Source organism: Neoarius graeffei, chromosome 24 (assembly GCF_027579695.1).
Source record: "Neoarius graeffei isolate fNeoGra1 chromosome 24, fNeoGra1.pri, whole genome shotgun sequence".
NCBI classification, from domain to species: Eukaryota; Metazoa; Chordata; class Actinopteri; order Siluriformes; family Ariidae; genus Neoarius; species Neoarius graeffei.
The window spans coordinates 11,140,334-11,162,799 of record NC_083592.1 but is presented as its reverse complement, the minus strand read 5'-3'; the positions used below and the strand labels follow the sequence as shown (position 1 = coordinate 11,162,799).

The 22,466-nt window shown below is 40.6% G+C and overlaps 1 protein-coding gene across 1 annotated transcript; it reads left to right on the top strand.

Annotated features, from left to right (window-relative positions):
- Positions 1–8,442: 8,442 nt before the first annotated feature.
- Positions 8,443–21,866, top strand: sfrp1a (secreted frizzled-related protein 1a). Its single transcript, XM_060906664.1, has 3 exons — positions 8,443–9,361; positions 12,434–12,514; positions 20,501–21,866. The coding sequence occupies exons 1-3, from the start codon at positions 8,839–8,841 to the stop codon at positions 20,824–20,826; spliced, it is 930 nt and encodes a 309-aa protein (XP_060762647.1). The 5' UTR covers positions 8,443–8,838; the 3' UTR covers positions 20,827–21,866.
- The last annotated feature ends 600 nt before the right edge of the window (positions 21,867–22,466 follow it).

Below are 22,466 nucleotides of genomic sequence, written 5' to 3'. Positions count from 1 at the left end.
ATTAAAGATACTGAGCTGAAATATTGTCTCCTGCTCAACTTAAACCACATCGCCCAAATCAGTATAAGGAATGTAAGATCTCCTTACAACAGCATCCAAGCTCTGGGCTTGATATTCACTTCAGGCATTTTTATGGGGTTAGGACTGTTATAACTTACTCTTTGTTCTAGACCTGGTTCGAAGTTTCACTGGCAAGACCACAATGCCGATTCAAGCTCTTGGATATTTATGAAAAATACCAGTTGCTATGATGAATTGGTCAAAGTTGAAGGGAGTCTAAGATTAATATGTTACATGGGTGTAGTTTTATCTGTCAAAATTATAGGCATGCGCCAATTGGAGCAACAAACGACTTCAACCCATTTTACATGAACAACCTGGAATAGCTGACTTTCTCTCTCTGCTCTGTAAATGTTGCTAATTATCTACATTAGTCATGCGCATCCAGGCAAGTCACAGATTGCAGTAACACTGTGGCTTACTGTCTTGTGAAAGTCCCACAAGGTGTTAAAATGACTCTGTGTTTAATTAGCATCCCTTAATCTTTCATTAAGCAACCTACATAAACCAATGCGTGCTTTCTGTATTCCTGCAAGACAAAAGTTCATTCAAACATGGTTTTATGTGTGCTTTTTTACATGGTGGAAAAAAAATTAACCCTACTTTTACCTTGCACAAAGTTTTCCAGGTAAAGTCGACGCTCCTTTCACATTCCTGCATTTGCCTTGCTCCATTCACCTTTAAATGAGGTCAAGTCCCTACGCTAAAACAGTGTGTTTACTATAACATCAGGCCATCTGTCTGCCCGAATGATAATACAGCTGATAAAGATCTCCATTGTGAGTCAGGAAGCAGCTTTGCATTAAGAGCAATGGCCAACCAAGACACCAGGCTTTGTTAGTTTAAAGAAGACCTACTGTTGGGTCGGTTTTCCACTCACAAGGCCGTTCAATTAGCATTGATTGGCTGTTATGTTAGCTTAATTGAGTGCTTTCTCGTTCACACCTCAGGCTAAGACCTGCAAAGGACTTCAATTACTGATCCCAAGAGCCGTTTGACTCTGCAAACATCAACTGTTTTCTTCAACGTTGTGACCAAAAGCTATACCTTAGTAATGAGGCTTATATAAATGTCTATTTAGCAATGGGGGTTCTCTGTTGGGGTAACCTATTGTTTTGTTTTAAGGAAAGCCTCAACTGAAATATGTATTGAATAAACCCATTGTGATGGAACCCATTGGGATGGTGGTGCGCTGTTATTGGAAAATAATCAACAGCAGGGTAGTGTAATGAAGTGGAGTCACTATTACAACCCCAAAAATGATTTCCAATAATAGTAAGTCCACAAAGCATTTTATTCCTCTTATACCACAGCATTTTGTCCATTTTTAATTCACTACTTTCTTATCCACTGACACCTTCTGACTAATCAGCATCCAGAATTCAACAACGCTGTGGTTAAAGCATTAATATGAGCAGATACATTTAGCTGAAGCTTAAAAGCAAGTACATACACTACCGTTCAAAAGTTTGGGGTCACCCAGACAATTTTGTGTTTTCCATGAAAAGTCACACTTTTATTTACCACCATAAGTTGTAAAATGAATAGAAAATATAGTCAAGACATTTTTCTGGCCATTTTGAGCATTTAATCGACCCCACAAATGTGATGCTCCAGAAACTCAATCTGCTCAAAGGAAGGTCAGTTTTATAGCTTCTCTAAAGAGCTAAACTGTTTTCAGCTGTGCTAACATGATTGTACAAGGGTTTTCTAATCATCCATTAGCCTTCTGAGGCAATGAGCAAACACATTGTACCATTAGAACACTGGAGTGAGAGTTGCTGGAAATGGGCCTCTATACACCTATGGAGATATTGCACCAAAAACCAGACATTTGCAGCTAGAATAGTCATTTACCACATTAGCAATGTCTCATCTCATCTCATTATCTGTAGCCGCTTTATCCTGTTCTACAGGGTCGCAGGCAAGCTGGAGCCTATCCCAGCTGACTACGGGCGAAAGGCGGGGTACACCCTGGACAAGTCGCCAGGTCATCACAGGTCTGACACATAGACACAGACAACCATTCACACTCACATTCACACCTACGGTCAATTTATGGCGTATTCACACCTACATTGTTTGGTCCGGACCAAACGACCAAATGAACCAAATTTCCCTTGGTCCGGACCTTTTAGGTTGGTCTGAATACAAACCACCGAACTCTGGTCCGGACCAAACAAGCGGACCGAGACCGAGCTGCAAGGTCGGACTCGGTCCAGACCAAAGGAACCCTGGTGCGGATCTTTTGGAGGTGTGAAAGCAGACCGGACCTAATCCGACAGTTTTGCTTTTTTGTACCTCGGGAGCTTCCGTCGTTTGTCGAGCATTATGGGAAACAGAGTCTTGACACTCCACCGCAAAGTGCAAACACTGTTTCGGTTGTCAAGGGAACCTTACAACAGTCGTTCAGTCATTCAGACCAGTGGTAGGCTAGACTACAGAGTACAAAAAATGAGTAGGGGGCAAACGTGGGCCAAGCAAGAAACACGTACCCTTGTGGATATATGGGCAGATGTCCACATATCTGAGCTTTTGGACAGAACACGCAGAAATGCCGACGTGTTTGCTGTATTCAGTGAGAAAATGAAGGAGAAGGGGTTCACACGCTCCCCAGAACAATGTCGGCTAAAAGTGAAGAAAGTCCGTCAGACCTACATTAAAATCAGGGACATTCTTTCAAAAAGTGGCGGTACTAGCGACGCAAAAAAAGAAATTCATCTATTGCGTGAAGAGCCAGAACTGTCACAACATGATGTGCGCTCATCAGCGCTATCCTCCGTAGCTGCCTTGCCCTTTGTCGTCGTCATTGATAAATTACTTGTACAACAACATAGTAATCGCACAATTGTGAAAACAGTAAAAACTGGAAAAAACATATAGCTTTGATGAAATTAAAAAGAATAACAGCACGGAAAGCCTCCATGACTACTTTTGAACTTAACGCTTTATGTGCGCGTGTCGTCTCTGACCAATAGCTGAACGACCTCAGGGCGCGTGGCTTTGTTGACAGATTTTGGTCCGCTTACTAAAATGTACAGTGTGAAAGCGAACCGCACCAAAATGAAAAAATAAAAAAAACATTTGGTTCGGACCAAAGCAAGTGAACTATCCTGGTCTGAATACACCTTTAGAGTCACCAGTTAACCTAACCTGCAGGTCTTTGGACTGTGGGAGAAACCGGAGTACCCAGAGGAAACCCACGCAGACACGGGGAGAACATGCAAACTCCACACAGAAAGGCCCTCGCCGGCCACGGGGCTCGAACCCAGACCTTCTTGCTGTGAGGCGACAGCGCTAACCACTACACCACTGTGCCGCCCCATTAGCAATGTATAGAGTGTATTTCTGATTAGTTTAAAGTGATCTTCATTGAAAAGAACAGTGCTTTTCTTTCAAAAATAAGGACATTTCAAAGTGACCCCAAACTTTTGAACGGTAGTGTACATTGATACAGAGGAAGTATGATGAAACCAGATGTTTGGAATAAACGACGAGTGTGTGCTCTAGTCTCTCTCTCTTCATGTCAGTGTTTGTTAGCACTTTGTTGATTGACTTTTTTGGAAATTCGCTTAACTTTGGGTTTGGATGGAAATAACAATTCATGTGAACGCTTGACTGAACATATGGATTCATATGCTCGAGCACATAGAAAGCCTGCAGTGTCTCCACACACCAAAGGAGACCAAATGTCAAAATATTTAGACTCTATTGTCTCAGAATACATTGGAGCATCACAAGCCCCATGTTTTATAAAGAGAAACGACAGCTTGAGTGAACGCACACACACATGTACAGCCAAACATGACACTCTGCATATTTGTTTTAGCTATTTTCAAGTGAAAAGAATTACCACAACCTCTTTACACACATGTAGTATATTAAAAACACACTGTATTACCATATGGTTTGCTAACCTTACCATAATTAATTACTATTTACATGCGTATCCAGAGGTATGAAGATACAAAGTTTTATGATGATGATGATTTGTTTATTAAAAAAACCCCAAACAAACCTTACATTCACACTTGAAATAACAAGTCAAATCTCATCTCATTATCTCTAGCCGCATTATCCTGTTCTACAGGGTCACAGGCAAGCTGGAGCCTATCCCAGCTTACTACAGGCAAAAGGCGGGGTACACCCTGGACAAGTCACCAGGTCATCACAGGGCTGACACACAGACAACCATTCACACCTACGGTCAATTTAGAGTCACCAGTTAACCTAACCTGCATGTCTTTGGACTGTGGGGGAAACCGGAGCACCCGGAGGAAACCCACGTGGACACGAGGAGAACATGCAAACTCCGCACAGAAAGGCCCTCACCGCCCACGGGATTCGAACCCAGGACCTTCTTGCTGTGAGGCGACAGCGCTAACCACTACACCACCGTGCCACCCAACAAGTCAAATGATAGTTGTAAACTATGATACTAAATTATTGTATTTGAATTGAAATTTTGTATTGAAATTTATCTCGTTAAGATCTGTTCAGTACTTTGGGAGTAACGGCAGGCTGAAGTTGGTACAACAGAATAAAAACTCTGCTTGCATGACGTCGGGAAACTGCTGGCGCATTTTGAGACGTGGGAAAGTGCTCAGGCTCTCTCGCCTCTGATCGGTTTCCGACTGGATTACTCGTGAATATCAATCAGATAACTTTTATAGGGATGTTCTCTCGCTCTCACTGTTTCTGATGAAATATTCAGCAAAATTTTCCGTCTGCCAGCTTTGATATTATACTTCATGAGAGACTTTGAAGTGAGTTTTTATAACTTTACCTACTTATTTTTTCAAATCAAACTGATTCATGTAAATAAATAACTATATTTTTTGAATACAACTGTAGTTGTTTTGATGAAAAATATTGAGATCTTAGTGGTTGGAATGATATTTTAAAAAACTGGAAATCAGAAACGCAAGTGTCAATTTCAATTCAATTAATTTAAATTGTTTATTGGATGTGGATCACAGTTTTTTCGAGGTTAGCCTTGAAATATGTGAATATTAATCAAAACAATTATTTATATTCTTTCATATAAACACTAGTAGGCCCTACGTAGAAATACAAAGGCCTACAGGGCACAAAGAGGGTATTAGAAATAATCTTTTATTACTTTTTTATTTTGATAGAGAATGGTAGATGTGAATGACATTCAGTGCTTATTTATGCATATTTTATCATTAACACTGATTTCTCCTTCTTTGTAAAGTATAAATGAGAGCTAAGACCAGCTTTATATTGCACAAATAAAGCCATTTGGTGAAACTTTAAAGAAGAGAGCGTACCGATTTAACGTTTTTACCAAATCAGCATAATTAATACTAATTAAATACTAAGTTGCATAATTGATTTTGGTGGCATGGTGGTGTAGTGATTAGCGCTGTCACCTCACAGCAAGAAGGTCCGGGTTCGAGCCCCGTGGCCGGCGAGGGCCTTTCTGTGTGGAGTTTGCATGTTCTCCCCGTGTCCGCGTGGGTTTCTTCCGGGTGCTCCGGTTTCCCCCACAGTCCAAAGACATGCAGGTTAGGTTAACTGGTGACTCTAAATTGACCGTAGGTGTGAATGTGAGTGTGAATGGTTGTCTGTGTCTATGTGTCAGCCCTGTGATGACCTGGCGACTTGTCCAGGGTGTACCCCGCCTTTCGCCCGTAGTCAGCTGGGATAGGCTCCAGCTTGCCTGCGACCCTGTAGAACAGGATAAAGCGGCTACAGATAATGAGATGAGATGATAATTGTTTTTTACTAATTTTTCAAACTTTGTATTCAGTATACAACCATCTATGCCTGCCAATTTCCATGTAAATATCTTGAAAAATAGAAGAAACCTTTATTTGTCACATGCACACTTCAAGCACAGTGAAATTCATTCTCTGCATTTAACCCATCTGAAGCAGTGAACACGCACACACCCAGAGCAGTGGGCAACCACACCAGAGCGCCCAGGGATTAAGTACCTTGCTCAGGGGCACTTCAGCCCAAGGCCGCCCTACGTTAACCTAACCTGCATGTCTTTGGACTGTGGGGGAACCGGAGCACCCGGAGGAAACCCACACAGACAACATGCAAACTCCACACAAAAAGGCCCTCGCCGGCCGCTGGGTTCGAACCCAGAACCTTCTTGCTGTGAGGCGACCGTGCCACCCAGTAGAAAAGTTATGAAGAAATAATGAAGCCCATTTTGGACCATGTGATCCTCATACGGAATATTATGTCAGTTTTTTAAAAAATTAAGCCGTTTTTTCAATCTTTGATTTGTAATATCTCAAGAACGGATAAACATATTTTAATTCTGTAAAAAGTATGTTGTTCTGTATTCAATTCCGAATTCAACGAGAGCAGTTTCAAGCAATTTTGATTGAATTTGAATTTTCACCTGATACGCCTAGTTTAAGTATTTGTAGCCCTTTCTATTAGGGAAAAATTAAGCTTTAAGTGTGTGTAGTTGGACGAACAAAGAATTTTTTTTTTTTTTTACATTTTCTCTCTCACTTTTAGCATGCATTCACAACCTTCATTTGAAAATGTGCCAATAAAATACAGTTCTCATTCCGAAGCATCAGTCATTTGAGTAAATAAAATAAAATAAAATAAGCCTGAAACACCTCAGACACTGCAGTTTATTTATGATTCCTCTATTAGGCTACTTTTTTGTGAGTATGGCTGCTGTAATAGCCAGGTGTCCCAGAAGGCAGGACTTCTGACTGAAAGTATTTTCTCAGGATTTTGTTTTCCACCTTTTCAGCTCGCAAGTACAAGAGTTAGCTTGTTGGCTAACAGATACCTCACAAATAATATCAAATACATTTATTTGATTACAGTCATGGGGGTATGAGATAGCTAGATAGATAATAAAATGTTTATTTCACAGCAACTTTTCAAAAAAAATCTCAAAAGTGAGGGAAATTATATTTGTGTAAGAAATCACTTTTTTGTGAAGTTCAGGCCGCCATCTTTTTTTTTTGAGGGGAGCTGCCGCACAGATTTATGGGTAATAGGCAGCGTTTAAGCTACATTAGTGCTGCCTTCAGTTTGAAGATGGATTAGAAGACAGGAAATGAGGGTTTAATCCGTTTCAAACGGTTCTTGTTGCCTCACTGATTTATTAGACACCTTCCTGAGGCAGCATTTTCTCCGTTTCGAGTTTAACCCGGAACATTTTCGCTGTTACCAAACTGAATAGAACACCAAGGGCAATTACGTCATAAGCGTCATTAGTAAAAACAACAGTCAGTTTTCACACTTCTCACCTTTTTATCTCCTCTTTATTACAGTGGGGGTGTGGGAGCAACCACAAATGTAAAAAAAAAAAAAAAAAGGAAGAAAAAAGCGATTATCTATACTCAACAGTTTAAACAGTAAAACTATCAAGAAGCTATTCGTTAATTACTTCATTCATTCATTCATTCATTCATTCATTCATTCAATCATTTAAATGAAAGTAAGCTGTTCCTGGACGCGACTTCAAACTGCACTGAGAAACTAATAAAACTGACAACAGTCTCTAATCAGATGTGCTTTTGGAAAGAGGCGAGTGTAGATCGGATTTCATTCTGATAAGAAACAAAGGAACACACACACTACACTGTAAACCCGAATAAGTTGAGTTTACTTAAAAAAAATTGAGGAAAGTGGTTGCCTTAAAAAAAATAAGTAATTATTAATGATTGAATTGAGTACCTTAAACTTACCAGAAGATTGTAAGTTTAAGTTACTCAATTCAATCATTAATAATTACTTATTTTTTTTTAGGCAACCACTTTCCTCAATTTTTTTAAGTAAACTCAACTTATTCGGGTTTACAGTGTATCCAAAATACTATATCCACTATAGTCTGACATTTTGATCTTGACATCACAGAAAAGGAGAAAAAAAAAGCAACAAACAAAAAACATACTCGATAACAACAAAAAGACATAGTAATAGACTAATAATAATAATAATAATAATAATAATAATAATAATAATAATAATAATAATAATAATATAACAACAGAACAGGTATCATGTAATTTCTGTCCACTTTCCTTGCACATGAATGATTTTCTTCCATTTAGCAGTCAGACCCTGACCATAAACACGAGTGAAGCAGCTCAGGTGTTGTTTATAACCCCGGCTGCGGTGTTTCGGCGCGCTCGTGCTGTCGCTCATCTCACGCGGAATCAGAAAGACTCCCGGTGCAGATGGGAAGAGGAGTGTGGGGTCGGGGTGCGGGGTCGGGGTGCGGGGGGAGAGCGGGGAGGGGGATGTGGAGGGGGTGTCCCTTTTTTTTATTGGCTTGCGCGTTTCATTGGTTCCCCGCTCACCCAAAAGCGCTGAATGGTTCCTATTGGCCGGCGCTGCGCTCGCGCTCCCCTGCTGTCTTGCGCTTCCACTCATTTTTCACGCGCAGGGGTCCCTGGCAGGCATCCGTGTGAGTCAGCAGGAGGAAAGTGCTCTCTCTCTCTCTCTCTCTCTCTCTCTCTCTCTCACTCACACACACACACACACTCTCTCTCTCTCTCTCTCTCTCTCTCTCTCTCTCTCTCTCTCCTTCTGTCTCAGCTGAACACTGTCAAGCTTTCAGAGGCAGCCTTCTGAGCTCATTTAAACCACTCATTTTCATTCCGACTGGGGAAAATTTCCTGAAACGTTTTGGCTTTACTGACTTAGAATTTAATTTTAAGGGACCTTTGTTTTGGTTTGTTTGTTTGTTTGTTTGTTTGTTTGTTTTTATTTTCCAGCGCGCTCTGTTGGTGCATCAGTGCCTTTGTTTTGGCAGTGACTAACGCGATGAAGCCAGTGGCATCCTTGTGCCTGTGGAAGGCCACTACGGTGTTGGCACTGATGGTGAACCTGGTGCCTCTGAGCCTGGCAACGGAGTACGAGTACCTAGGCTGGAAGCCTGATTCGTTTGGTGGTGGGCGAGCCTATGACAAGCCTCCGCAGTGCGTGCCCATCCCAGATGACCTGCGCCTGTGCCACGGTGTCGGCTACAGCCAGATGTTGTTGCCCAACCTGCTTGAGCATGAAAGCATGGCTGAGGTGAGGCAGCAAGCGGGCAGTTGGGTGCCTTTGGTGCACAAGGCCTGCCATCCGGGCACACGCATCTTCCTGTGCTCGCTGTTCGCACCTGTCTGCATGGATCGGCCAATCTACCCATGCCGCTGGCTGTGCGAGAGCGTGCGCCAGGGCTGCGAACCCATCATGGAGGCGTTTGGGTTCCCGTGGCCTGAAATGCTCATCTGCGACAAGTTCCCTCAGGATGATGTGTGCATCAGCACGCCCAACATCACCGACACGTCCACAGAAGCCAGTGAGTTTTTTTTTTCACCTGATCCAGATAATGAGTCTAACGTTTGTAGGAAGAACACAGGATCCAAGAACACAGATAGATTTGTAGACTCCCCAGGTCCTGCACGTTTTACTGTTTCCCCTGCTTTCAGACATTCACGTCAACTTCACCTTCAACACAAGGATAATTAGTTGATTAGTTCTGCAGGACAGGAGGTGCTCCAGGACCAGAGTAAGGAACCTGTGGTTTTGAAAGATCTTAAGTTTATGCAGCTTCATGCAACAATCTAAATTAGCACATTTGTGTCAAGCAGAATTGGCACTGAAACTCCGGAGAAGTAGAGAGCAGTGCTCAGAAGAATGCCTCCTGTTTGCTCGTGTCGTTTTACCAGAATTAGAAAAATCTTTCACTGGTAACTTCCAGTATCTGTCATGAGTCATGTAGTATGCATGTTGGCCATATTAAACCCACACACTCTTGTGAGGTGTGTGTGAGCATGTTTATATATATATATATATATATATATATATATATATATATATATATATATATATATATATATATATATATATACTTTCCCAACATACAACCTGATCACACCTTTTCCTTCGTGTCAGAAATGACACTTGAGCTCCTTCTTAAAAGGCAGCGTGATGTTGTTTCAGGAACCGGCATCTGTTTGGGGCCACGGTTTATTCACCTTTTGTTACCTAAGAGCTGTTATTTCTGCCAGTATAAGCTTTTCACCATTTATTTTTGTGCATAATTATATTACAGCTGCATCAGACAAGAAAGGCATGAAACGATTCATAATTTGTTTGCACGTGGTAACAATTGTCAGCGGGGTGATAGCCAAGCTGGGATTTCATCCAAAAAAATCATTATGCGCATTCTTTTTTTTTTTTCTTGTAAATTCTTTCACAATTGCTGCATGTTGTTAAACTAATTACTTTCTTATAAATAATTTCCCATTGTTTGTTTGAAGAGTAAATTTTTTCTAGAGGAATTTTAAGGAGCAGCCCAAATCAATCACGGAGATGCAGAGCTACTCTGAATTAAGCCCTGAACGACCCAGAACCTCCATTAGCAATACTTTTCATAAGATAATGCAACAGGACAGGGCTCAGTGCGGCACAGGGAACAGGAGGGGGAGCTGAGATGGCTGCTTTTCACTCAAATTACAGTGCCTAAGAAAGGCATTTTACATTTCCATGATTGGTAACATCTAAAACGTCTAAAAAAGCCCTCAAATTGTTCGTCAAAGAATGCGATGTTGCTGGAAGTAGGCAGGGGTTCTGTGGAAAGTCGAAGTTGAGGGAACGACAGAGAACGAGGGAAAGTACAACCAGCTGATGTAACTGTCTCGTAAATTTTGTGGGTATTTCCAAGCATTCATTGAGGAGGAGGAGGAGGAGGAGGAATTTGAGACAAAAAACAACAACAAAGCAAGCTGAAACAAATTTTACAACATGCACAAAAAGATGCTACGTGATATGCATTTATATACTGCACATACTTTCGGAAATATCACTTTCTGAAACTACTTAACCTCCAGTGTCAGTTCCTGCACATTTTTTTTTTTGCACTGTTCACTTTGGCTAAGTCGTGTGGTACTTTAGAACATGAATTTTGCTCAGGATTAAACGTGGTGTTGATTAAAGTTTGTCTCGGGAGGGTTTCGAATCACACAGTGAAAGCTAGTGAATAGTGCCTAGTGTCAGTTCTGATTAAAAACATGCTCTGAAGAAAAAACAAAAATCTTTAAAAAGATCACGGTGCAGAACAGCGTTTAATGCCGAGGTCAGAATATCAGGCAAATATATTTTTTCGTCCTTCATAAAGAACATATAGCTAGATGACGTTTGTGCTCTGCGAAACCACAAGTTGAAATATGAATAAAAGTTGCAATAGGAGTCTATTTTAGCTCAAGGGAATGGGCTTTGAGTGCACATCTATCTGATTGTTGCGTTGAACATTTTGGAAACCAGATAAATAAATGGAACGCTTTCAGACAGACATTTATGGAAGCCTTGCATGCTTTGGGGCTCCAGGAATAATCTGAAATCTACAGCCGGTGTGAATAGTTCATGGTACTGGAAAATAAATAGCATATTTAGCACTTGATGTGGGGAAAAAAGATAACATGTCTTGGCAAGAGAAGGAATAGAGTCAGAATCGTTCACCATGTTCAAATTGGACCGTGATTGAAAATGTAGTCAGGCTTCCAATGGGAATGGATTCTTGCGGGGAAAAATTCCAGTAATGCGGATTTTGTGCTTTCGACATTATTATTGCTAATTCGTATAAAAACAATCTGGAAAAAAGGGTATTTTTTTCCTTTTGAAAGCCTCGTCTGCTGTGTGGTTTTCATAAAAGAGCTGCTACTAATAAGAAAAGTGACCACACAAACAGAACAACTAAGATAACCAAAGCTAATCAAATAACAGTTGAAATCTTAACAGAGTGCATAGAGATAAGGAGCTGTAATCTCAGCCTGATTTTTTTTTTACACTTTCCGTGACCTCAGGGAGCCTTTTCAGCTTAACGTTTCTAATAATTACAGGTGCCTGGGGTCTTTAGGGTCTTGTCTCAAACCTCTGCTCCTTTCACAGTAAACAGAAGAACAGCTGTTGACATACATGTGTAAATGATGTGGTTGTGGGTTTGTCCACTGCTAATTAGCATGACAGAGAGACGCGGAGAGAACTGGGGAGGAAAGCAGGATTAGTGGGATTTTCATCTTTAAAATTCATCCTTGTTTTAGAATTTAAATACAGAAGAGGAAAAAAGATCTGGTACCAGATAAAGCTGCATTAACACTGAATTCCTGTGTTGTGATGTGACAAGTGACTTACAAGCAAAATGGCAGTCTGAATTTCCTCAACGTTTCCTTTCAATCACAAGATTGTAAAGTTTGTCCGCACTGTTTACACTCATACGCAAACTTTCCGAACACTCAGGAGGACGTAAATGAGAGGCTTAAAGAAACGAGTGGGACAGACATTTGGTTTCTATTAGCATGGCCCACGATACTGATTGGGTATCTCTGTGCAGCATATTGGCCCTGACATTGTGCCTCGCTTTCTGTCTTAGGTTACTCGCCGGTCTGCCCACCATGCGACAACGAAATGAAAACCGATGCTATTCTGGAGCACATGTGCGCCAGCGAGTTTGGTAAGTGCTTCGAAATACTCCTCTCCTTCACACACAAACACATTTTGCGGTGAAAACTGAGATGCCACTTTCAAGACAGCCAAAAATGTTACATTCCTGCTGGACGCAGAGCAGATTTTCAGTGCAGTACATTCCCAAATCCTGTTATTAGTTGGAAGTAAAGTGGTAAGTGGATGTACTTCAATCTACATAGCACACGAACAGCACTGTATGCTTTTTAATTAATATGTAGAACTGATGGAGTTGACTGAAGAACTGGTGGGTTTTTTTTTTCGTTGTTCTATTTCACAATTTTTGTAATTGTGTAATTTGCATAAATTACTCCATAATTTCCTCTCCGTAATGGGGTGACCAATGGTCTCACCAGTGCGTGCCTAGTCACAATAAAGTTACTGAGTAAACTCTCTTGTCCCTTCTTTTCCTTTACTAGACAACACAGACTTTCTCTTAGTCTTCTCTTCATTACCCTAGCCCAGGGCTTTTCAAAGTGTGGGGGGCACCTCCCCTGGGGGGCGCCAGAGTTCTTCAGGGGGGGCGCAACGTGAGGAAACATAAACCAGAATAAGTTACTATTGCGGACATTTAGCGAACTTGAGCTAGCCTTTGCCAGAGACAAAATGGATCGATTTTTAGTACCTAAAGCTACAGTGAGTGATGAGACAGAGTCTGGGCCAAGCAAAAAAAAAAACAGACCCTCCAGGATTTCGCGATGTTGTGATTTGCAAATTCAACCAATCCCCGCGAATTCAGGGCGGTGTTGCAATTATATCCAATCACCGCAACCTTCCCGCAAATTTGACCAATCGTTGGCATCGTCTTGAGGTGACGTCGACAAACTACCTTCCGCCTTCCTTCCATGTATACGTTCAAGAGAAGCAGCATGCGCGCAGTGTTGCCAGATTGGGCGGTTTTAAGTGCATTTTGGCGGGTTTTGAACATATTTTGGACTGGAAAACATCAGCAGTATCTGGCAACACTGCATGTGCGAGTCAGTGTTTATGTAGGCTTAAATTCTGTTACTGAAAGTGTGTTATGTTTACAGTGAAGGACTGTGTGCACTTTACATTATTTTTTACTTAATACAAGAAATTAATGGATGCCAACATTTTTGCCAAAATGGTATTTTATTTTCCATTGTTTAGGCAGCTTCAGCATCATACTGTGAGATTCTGTTCAAATTGTTTTTTTCTTCTATGAAGCCTGAGCCATTTATTTTATTAGTTTATAATTATTGTTCAATTTAGTCTTCAGGAGAGACTGCCTGCACACAGTACTAGTATTAATAGTTTTTTTTTCTTACATGAAAGCTGAGGCATTTATATTATATTTTAAGGTAACTTCATGTTGTGCTGTGAGGTTCTATGCACTTTAACTTTTGAACCAACAGGTGCATTTGGATAAGTAAAGCCTATTTTTCTGCATTTATGTAGTCCTGGTAATCTTTTATATTGGTAAAGTTGTTTATAGGACCATTTCTCAGTGTCTTTGTTTTTTAATCAATAGTTTTTTGGTAATAACTTAATATTTAACATATCACTCAATTTTAATCACAAAAAGAGAAAATCGCAACAATTTCTCGTAACTTTCACTTCCTCCCGCAATGTAATCGCAACAAAAACCTAAAAAAACACCGCAACTTTCATCGCAGTTTTTTGGAAAACCCCCCGCAACATCAGACATTTTAGCCCGCAACAATCACAAAAAAGGCCCGCAGAATCCTGGGGGGACTGAAAAAAGTAGGAAGTATGACCACGATTATTTAAAGTTTGGATTTTCATGGACTGGATCTGAAGATGCTCCACTGCCACAGTGTGTTGTCTGCCAAGAGGTGCTAGCTAACGATGCAATGAGGTGTTCAAAATGTGTAAAACAAGATGTTTTAAAAAGCACAGATGTTTAAAATGTGTAAAAGAAAAAAATAAAAATGTGTACAACAACCATTTTTTTTTAAATACGAATGGAACATTAAGTATAGCAACAACAAAAATTGTAGGGGGGGGGGGGGGGGGGGGGGCGCTGTTGTTTATTTGCTGTCTGAGGGGGGGCTGACTCTCCCACACTTTGAAAACCCCTGCCCTAGCCGATATATATAAAGTGTGCCTTTTTGCACTATTTCCTATCAAAAGTGCAGGATGCTGATTGGTATCTTTATAATTTTCCCCACTTTTTAAGTACACATACTGTATATATTTCAAAAATCCTACCACTTCCATTGGCCTTTTTTGACACAATTTCTCCGACTGCCCTAAGCACACTCATGTTTGACAATAGAACAATACGGCTGTCTTCGGTGCTTAAAATAACAGCTGCAGGCTCTTTTTAACCCTTGTAAATCCATGTCACGGTTTGGATGACCCTTTTAGAGACCACTACTCTGTGACTAATGAATTGAGGTAATTCACACAGGTCTAAAACCCTTTATTTGGCCACTACTCAGAGCTGTAAATCGGGATGTTTGTTTTCCTGTCTGGTCCAGTGGACGTGACAACAGCACCGGGGCTGACCTCTGTGCAGGGGCCAAATCAGATTTAGCTTGATATCCTTTCAGCAAATAAATGTAATGTAGAATATTTCAGTTGTATGGTTTATTATGAATGGTGCAGATGAATAATACACCAAACTCTATAATTAGCTTGAGCTTTTTGGTATTTTTTGTAATCTCCACTACTCCAAACACTGTCATTCGCACTTGTTTTTTTTTTTTTTGAAACCTTTGTTTTTTACACTCAGTCTTACTGTGTTTGCTGCCAAGGTTTTGTGAACATGTGCGAAGGCTTAGACATCCAGACATTCTGCATTAGCATTCACTCCAGCCCTCCAAGTTTCTAAGGAAAAAAAAAAATTGGGAGACTCAGAAGAATCGATCACTTGTTCACTCTTGGGCCACTATTTCATTCTGGTCTTCCAGGTCACATAGACAACGTTTGGACTTCTGGTTTAGATTTTTGTGAAATGTCTAAGTCTGAGGGAAAGCCACTGACCATAGCTGTTAAAGCAGCCCATTACGCCTGCCATTAGGGCCATTCCCAGCAGGAGTTACCTCAACAAAAGGAGGGTGCTGCACCAAGCACTTCCTGCTCTCCTCCCAAGAGGAAAACAAATGCAGGTTTTGGTTTGCCTCTTAGAAAACCATAAAGCCTCATTCAGACAGGGATTCGAAGGGACTAAGCCATCTTTGGTGAGTTGCCATCTTGCCTCTGGACAGCTTTGTGTAAGCCTAGCCCAGTGGCAACCCCCTCTGTGACCTCCGGGTTGAGCTCTAAAGCCAGCTATTGTCAAGGAGAGAAAGCGAGAGTGGTTTGTCAGGTTTCTCATTCGTGATGTATTGTTATCACTGACCTGTCACCTGGTTTGCATTAAATGTTTTTGTTAAAAAGGCTAAAGAGTTGTATTCCCAGTGCAAACCCACTGGACCTGGCTTTACAGTGGTGAGAACAGTTTTGTTTAGTATGAGTTTGGCCATGGATTCACTTCATTCATGCACTCGCATGTTGAGTACTGGATGTGAAGGCTGTGAATCTTCACAAATACCACTTTTGTTGTTCAGGTTATGCACAGATGTTACCCCATACAAAGCTTCAAGCAAGAGATAACTCACAGCCATTTCAAATGCCATGGTAGATAACAAAATCCCAACAGTCCTTCTTTGTGCGTTTGTTCTTGACACACTGGCCAGACTCACTTACAGACACTTTGCTCATAAACAGCAATGGTTTTATGGGGAATGCTGTTCATGTCCAGGCTTGGCTTTTATGATCCCTCTTCTTAACCAAACCTCATGGCCTTCCACTGAGCATTTCTCTTCTCACACTTCTGTTGGCTCTTCCTTCTGCGGTCAATGGCGCATGTTCAGCTTTAGAGTAGTAAAAGTGTACGGCTTGGCCATAGGCTTTGGATTCCACACACATTTACGCATCTGAGACTGTGAAGGAAGCTGTGTTTGAGACTGTTTTCATCCCCGATGTCCCCTGCTGGGTTTATGACACTATCTGATCCGACTGCAAGTCTGCCTCTTGTCTCACGACAGTACAGAATGCCAAGTCAGGGAACAGAAACACCGCTTAAAAGCTAAACCTCTGGAATCATTTATGGGTACACTACAGGGTTGTCCTGCTCTTAAAGGCCCACCAGAGTTCAGTCCCGGATTCCACTTCTGAAAATCTTCCAGACCCTCCTCGCAGAGTTTGGTTCTTCATCTCACAGGCCTCATCCATCTAGCCACAATCTCCCAAACCATCCAAATATTAGTCAGGTAGGCTAGATATTCTGGAAGGATGACTTTGGAAACATGCACGACTCAAATCAATCTTCATTCAAAACATTCATCTGTTTCTGTGCTACTTATCAATGTTTGGGTTCTGCTTTTCTTGTTTACTTAGTCAATGATGTGCTACGCATCTAGAGGTCACCAGCTGCTGAACCAAAAGATGACTGAAGAAATATTTATCAGAACTATTAAGGATAGTGTACTTATTTGAGGTGATGGGCAAAGTTTAGACAGAGATAAGAGCTCTCCATTGCTTTATGATAATCTGTTGTGTCAAATCAAGGTATAAATGTTTCTAAGGCTTATCAGGAAATGGATGTGTGTTCAGTTCGATTATTTGGTCAGTTTATAACAAGTTGATGAAACACCAGCTTGTATACTCCACTTGTCATGGGTGGACAAATCATAACTCCATCAGCTCTCAATGGGAAAGTCAAAATTCCAATGTGCTTCCCAGTGATTCCTTGCAAGGGATGGGTTTATGTATCCAATATAGTTTATGTCGTTTATCTCACTTGGTAATGGATCTGGTATTGAAGCATTGTGTTTGCACTTTTGATAACAAAGCAGAAAGTGTTCTCCAAAGAGCCAGAGTTCTCTTTTTGCACAGAAAGATAGGATTTGCTAGTTATTTGAGCGAGCATCTTCATTTTCTTTCACTGAAGTGTTTCAATGTGAGATGACTGTGTCTTGTGCTTGCGATATAATTACAGTACATAACAATGAATTGTGTGCTGTACTGCGCTGTATTTTGGATTGTCTAGCGTCTATTCAAGCTCAATAACATGCCTAGCACCTGCTAACAGCCAGGCCATGTCTTTAGTTCAAGTGCATAGTGGAGTTTTGTCCCAAGTGCCCAGAATAACACCCTTTTGAGTGCTTTGAAGCATTAATCTGTCGTTTTGGTCTTTGTTCAATACCTCATTGCACTCGCTGAGCTTGAACTCTGGTAAATCTGTTGAATTAGAACCACTGGTCAGGAACAGTTTGGTGTTATGGGTATTAGCATAGTGAGGGCTGTATTTCAATTGTGGCTTTGCAGCTAAGTGCACTGCGACTATGCGGATTACAGTTACAAATGCCACAGGGTGCGTAGAGAGTTCACCCAAGAGTTCAGGCAGAATTTAAACCCCAGTAAGGTGGACTTTCCTGACATGAGATCTCTGAAGCCTGACCAATGTTTTTATTCCATTAAACATTAAGCCCTTTTTGAAAGCCTGTTTATGGAGCTGAGACTGCAGATCAAGCCCTTAATCCTTTCCATGTGCAAAGTTAATTCCTGAACACTGGACCATGCTTCTCTGCAGTGTTAATTTTGGTATGAATTGAAGCAATTTACCGTACCATTCGATGCATCGAAATAGTAAAATACCGTATATCTTCTGAATGTGATGTACCACTTTCGCCACTCACTGTTTTCACTGATCAATTCCAAATGCATAATGCAAATATGAAAAATGCTTATAAAACATTTTCCTGGGAAGCACGTAGCATTGCCACCTCACAGCTCCAGGATCCGTGGTTCATTCTTGAGCTCAGGTTACTGCCCGTGGAGAGTTTTGTTGTGCTGTTCTCAGTTTCACATGGGGTGGGCTTCCATAGGGTTCTCCAGTCTCCTCTGAAAAACATGCCAGTAGGTGGATTGACGACTCGAAATCGCCTCTCGGTGTGAATGTGTGTCCATGGTGCTCTGTGATGAACTGGCATCCCAGCCACGTTGTACGGTAGTTCCACCTCACGCCCAATGTTCAGGATAAAGCACATACTGAAGAGGAATGAATGAAAGGGAATTAATTCTCCAGCTCCCACTTTCATTTTCTAATGGTTTTTGAGTAAGAATTAATTCCAGCTACAACTTTCTTTGGAAACAGTGGTATGTTTCATTAGTGTGCTTCCAGCCACTGATATTCAGCACCACACAGGGAGGATTTAGTTTCGTTGTGGTCTGCTTGCTGACAGCTGATGGAGACTGATCAGCTTGTTAAAGGCTAATTAGCAGTAACTCATAATCTATATGTTTGTCCACAGGAAGGTTTTTAATGGGTTTTTGAGTGCAGGCTGTCTAATTGGGATGAATTTCTCCAGAGGTTTACATGAAAGTCAGACATAATTCCAAAGCCATACTGTAATTCATGTTATGTTTGGGTTTTACATCGGCACATGGTTAATTTATCTGACATGTACCTATAGCAATGAGCAAGACCACCCTCAGAGATGACTTATGAGCAGCAAAAGGTTAAGTAAATGATAAGATTTGGAGATTAATTCAAGGAGGTTTCCAAGAAGCATTTTTACCCAGAACATCAGTGCATTTCTTCTTTCATTTTCATATCAGGAAATTACTGCCATGAGTTCATGTGAATTGTCCTTTGCAGTTTAGAAAGGTAGAGTACAGACATTAAAAATTTGTTTTTTCATGCAAGTGTAGGACTTGAACTTGTATATGATTAGCAGTGCTAACCCAGGCATATCAGTCATCTTTATTCAATGACCAAGTCTGATGTAAAAACAAACAAACAAAAAAAACCTTAACTCCTCCCATTCAGTTAGAAACACATTAACTGCGGAAGTACTGACTCTTGTTTACTTCAAATCCACTTGTAACTAGAAGGACACATGGTAGAGTGCATGCCTCTGCCAAGCCATGTCAAATCAACATCAGAATCAAATCACTTGAACCTAGGATAATACTAAAGCTGTACACCAAATTTCATCCAAATCCGTTCACTACTTTTTGAGTTACGTTGGGAACAGGCAAAAAAATAAAAAATAAAAAAATCGATCTGCATACATATTAGGATTTGCATCAAAATCTAATCAAATGTTCCTTAGCTCATGCCCCACCTTTCCTCCAGATTTCATCAAAATCTGTTCACTACTTTTTGAGTTACATTGGGAACAAACAAACAAACAAACATACAAAGGCGAAAACATAACCTCGTCCAACAAAGTTGGCGGAGGTAATAAATGGAACAAGCTTTACATCAAGTTACAGATCAAGTTACATCTGAACGAGCACAAGTCAGACAGGGCTACAATTTGTGACATTCCTGGCCCCCTGGGAAAACAGAGGGCAGCAGGGGAAGATTGATTTACATGGCTGAGACTTTATCCTGATGAAGACTCTTAAACTTGACAGAGCCTGAGACAGTGATACCTAGGTCATTATGAAGTGTTCTGGGACCCTGTCAACGGTAGTAGCTTGGTATTGATTACAACCTCCCTTGTTGACCCCCTCGTTGTCCCTTCCTCCAGTTTGTCGTCTCCTTTTGTGGTCTGGCTCTGACTGGAGCTCTGTGTGACCCCCCTGTAACCTAACTCCCATTTTTTTGTTTAGCTTTTCTAAGCCTGGCATACATCCCAAAGGGGATTCAGTGACTTTCTGCTTCCCAAAATGTTTTGCTGAAGCATAAGAACTTTAAGCATACATGGTAAACCATTGGCCTACCCAGCTGTCCAAGCCTTCCAATGTTGTCTTTCCAGTGTTGGAGGGTTCTCTGAAAATGGCTCTTGAGGTGAGTGAGTTTGCCGCGATCCCAGATTTGTCCTGTCTGTTGCGTGGCCAACCTTCTAAAAGCTAAGAGATCTGTCTTTTGAAACGTCTGGGGGTTCAGCAAAAAATTTGCTCAAAGCTCTTGCCTGTCAATCACACTCTCTTTCCCAAGCGTATACGATTTCATAAAACAGACTCCGCTTCATCTTTGTGTTCTTTCCTCCAGCCATCAAGACCAAAATCAAGGAGGTGAAACGGGAGAACGCGGACCGCAAGGTGATCTTGCAGAAGAAGAAGAAGGCTGTGAAACTGGGATCCCTAAAAAAGAAAGATCTGAAGACCCTCACGTTGTATCTGAAGAATGGCGCTGACTGTCCCTGCTCGCAGCTGGACAACCCAAGCAGCGCTTATCTCATTATGGGCCGCAAGACGGACAGGCAGTACCTCATCACCGGCATTCACAAGTGGGACAAATCCAACAAGGAGTTCAAAAAGACCTTGAAGAAGCTGCAAAGCCACAAGTGCCCTATTTACGAAAAAGTCTTCAAATAATCCAGCAGCCAAAACAACATTTCCATCCTACTTTTGAATGAACTTGCACATATGAGCAACCCAAAAAAGCTCCCTTTTGTTTATATACAGCCTATATTATATATTTCTATGTATTTTTCAGACCAACACTTGTAGGTTTATTGTTTGTGCTGTTTAAGATAGAGGAATTTTTTTTGTTTTTAGGATTTTACGAATGGTACACTATCCAGCAAAGTACGAATCATTACTAATGTATATAGCCATATCAATCCAGAATGTGTTGGAAAATTACCAGAATTCCTCTCGAATGTATCATTATTTCCTTTTTTTGCTCTGTAAACATCTAGCTTATTAGGACCACCCCTCATTTTTGGATCATTTGGAAAGGTACTTATATCTTAAACTGTGAACCCTGCACACGAGATTTTGAGCCTTGAATGTTATCAAATATGTTGAACGTTATGTCTCACATTTTGGGCAGAATTTCTTTGCTTTTATTGTTTGTTTTTTCTTTTTATTATTTTTTTACACTCATTATCATACACTTTGTGACGTAATCCAACCTAAACAACAACATAACCTGTATTCAGTAATCAAGCCAAAGATAATCAAGCTGCTTTTGTATTCATTACGCTGTGATTGGTAGGTAATAGATGTCCTGGTTCACACTTTCATGTAAAAAAAAAAAAAAACCTCCACACACACATTTGAACACTTAACCAAGGACAAAAAGCAAGCTTTACAAACAACAACTACACATTATTGTATTAATTCTTTTTTTGTTCCACAAGATTCTGGTCTTGTTTGTTTCGCTGTTATTTTAGGGCTGAGCTTTGTGTAGTTTTGAAATTGCAATTCATACAATTTCTACACCGTATTACAAAAATGCTTCTTGCATAGTGGTTAAAATGCACAATATACATATCAAATGACTTCTTTTTTTTTTTTTTAATTCAGTGTAGCACTATTAGTTTGATTTCATTTGTGTCTTTTGTAAAATGTTGCCAATCATTTTGTACATAAAATTCTAACACAAATATAGAATAAAACTGTGACACAAATACGGCCTGATCCACTTTGCATCTTATTACATGTTAACGAATAAATGTTTTTTAATGGCATTTTCCATGGTATGTATTTTATGGTGCTTGCAAAGCCTTAGCAAACACTCCGGGTGGGAAGATTTGCTCGTGAGGAAGATTAGCTTAGGACTTAGTATAATGTCTGGAATATATAAACATGTCTGAAAAATGTGCTATATAAAATGTTATAAACACATACACTACCGTTCAAAAGTTTGGGGTCACCCAGACAATTTTGTGTTTTCCATGAAAAGTCACACTTTTATTTTCCACCATAAGTTGTAAAATGAATAGAAAATATAGTCAAGACATTTTTCTGGCCATTTTGAGCATTTAATCGACCCCACAAATGTGATGCTCCAGAAACTCAATCTGCTCAAAGGAAGGTCAGTTTTATAGCTTCTCTAAAGAGCTAAACTGTTTTCAGCTGTGCTAAAATGATTGTACAAGGGTTTTCTAATCATCCATTAGCCTTCTGAGGCAATGAGCAAACACATTGTACCATTAGAACACTGGAGTGATGGTTGCTGGAAATGGGCCTCTATACACCTATGGAGATATTGCACCAAAAACCAGACA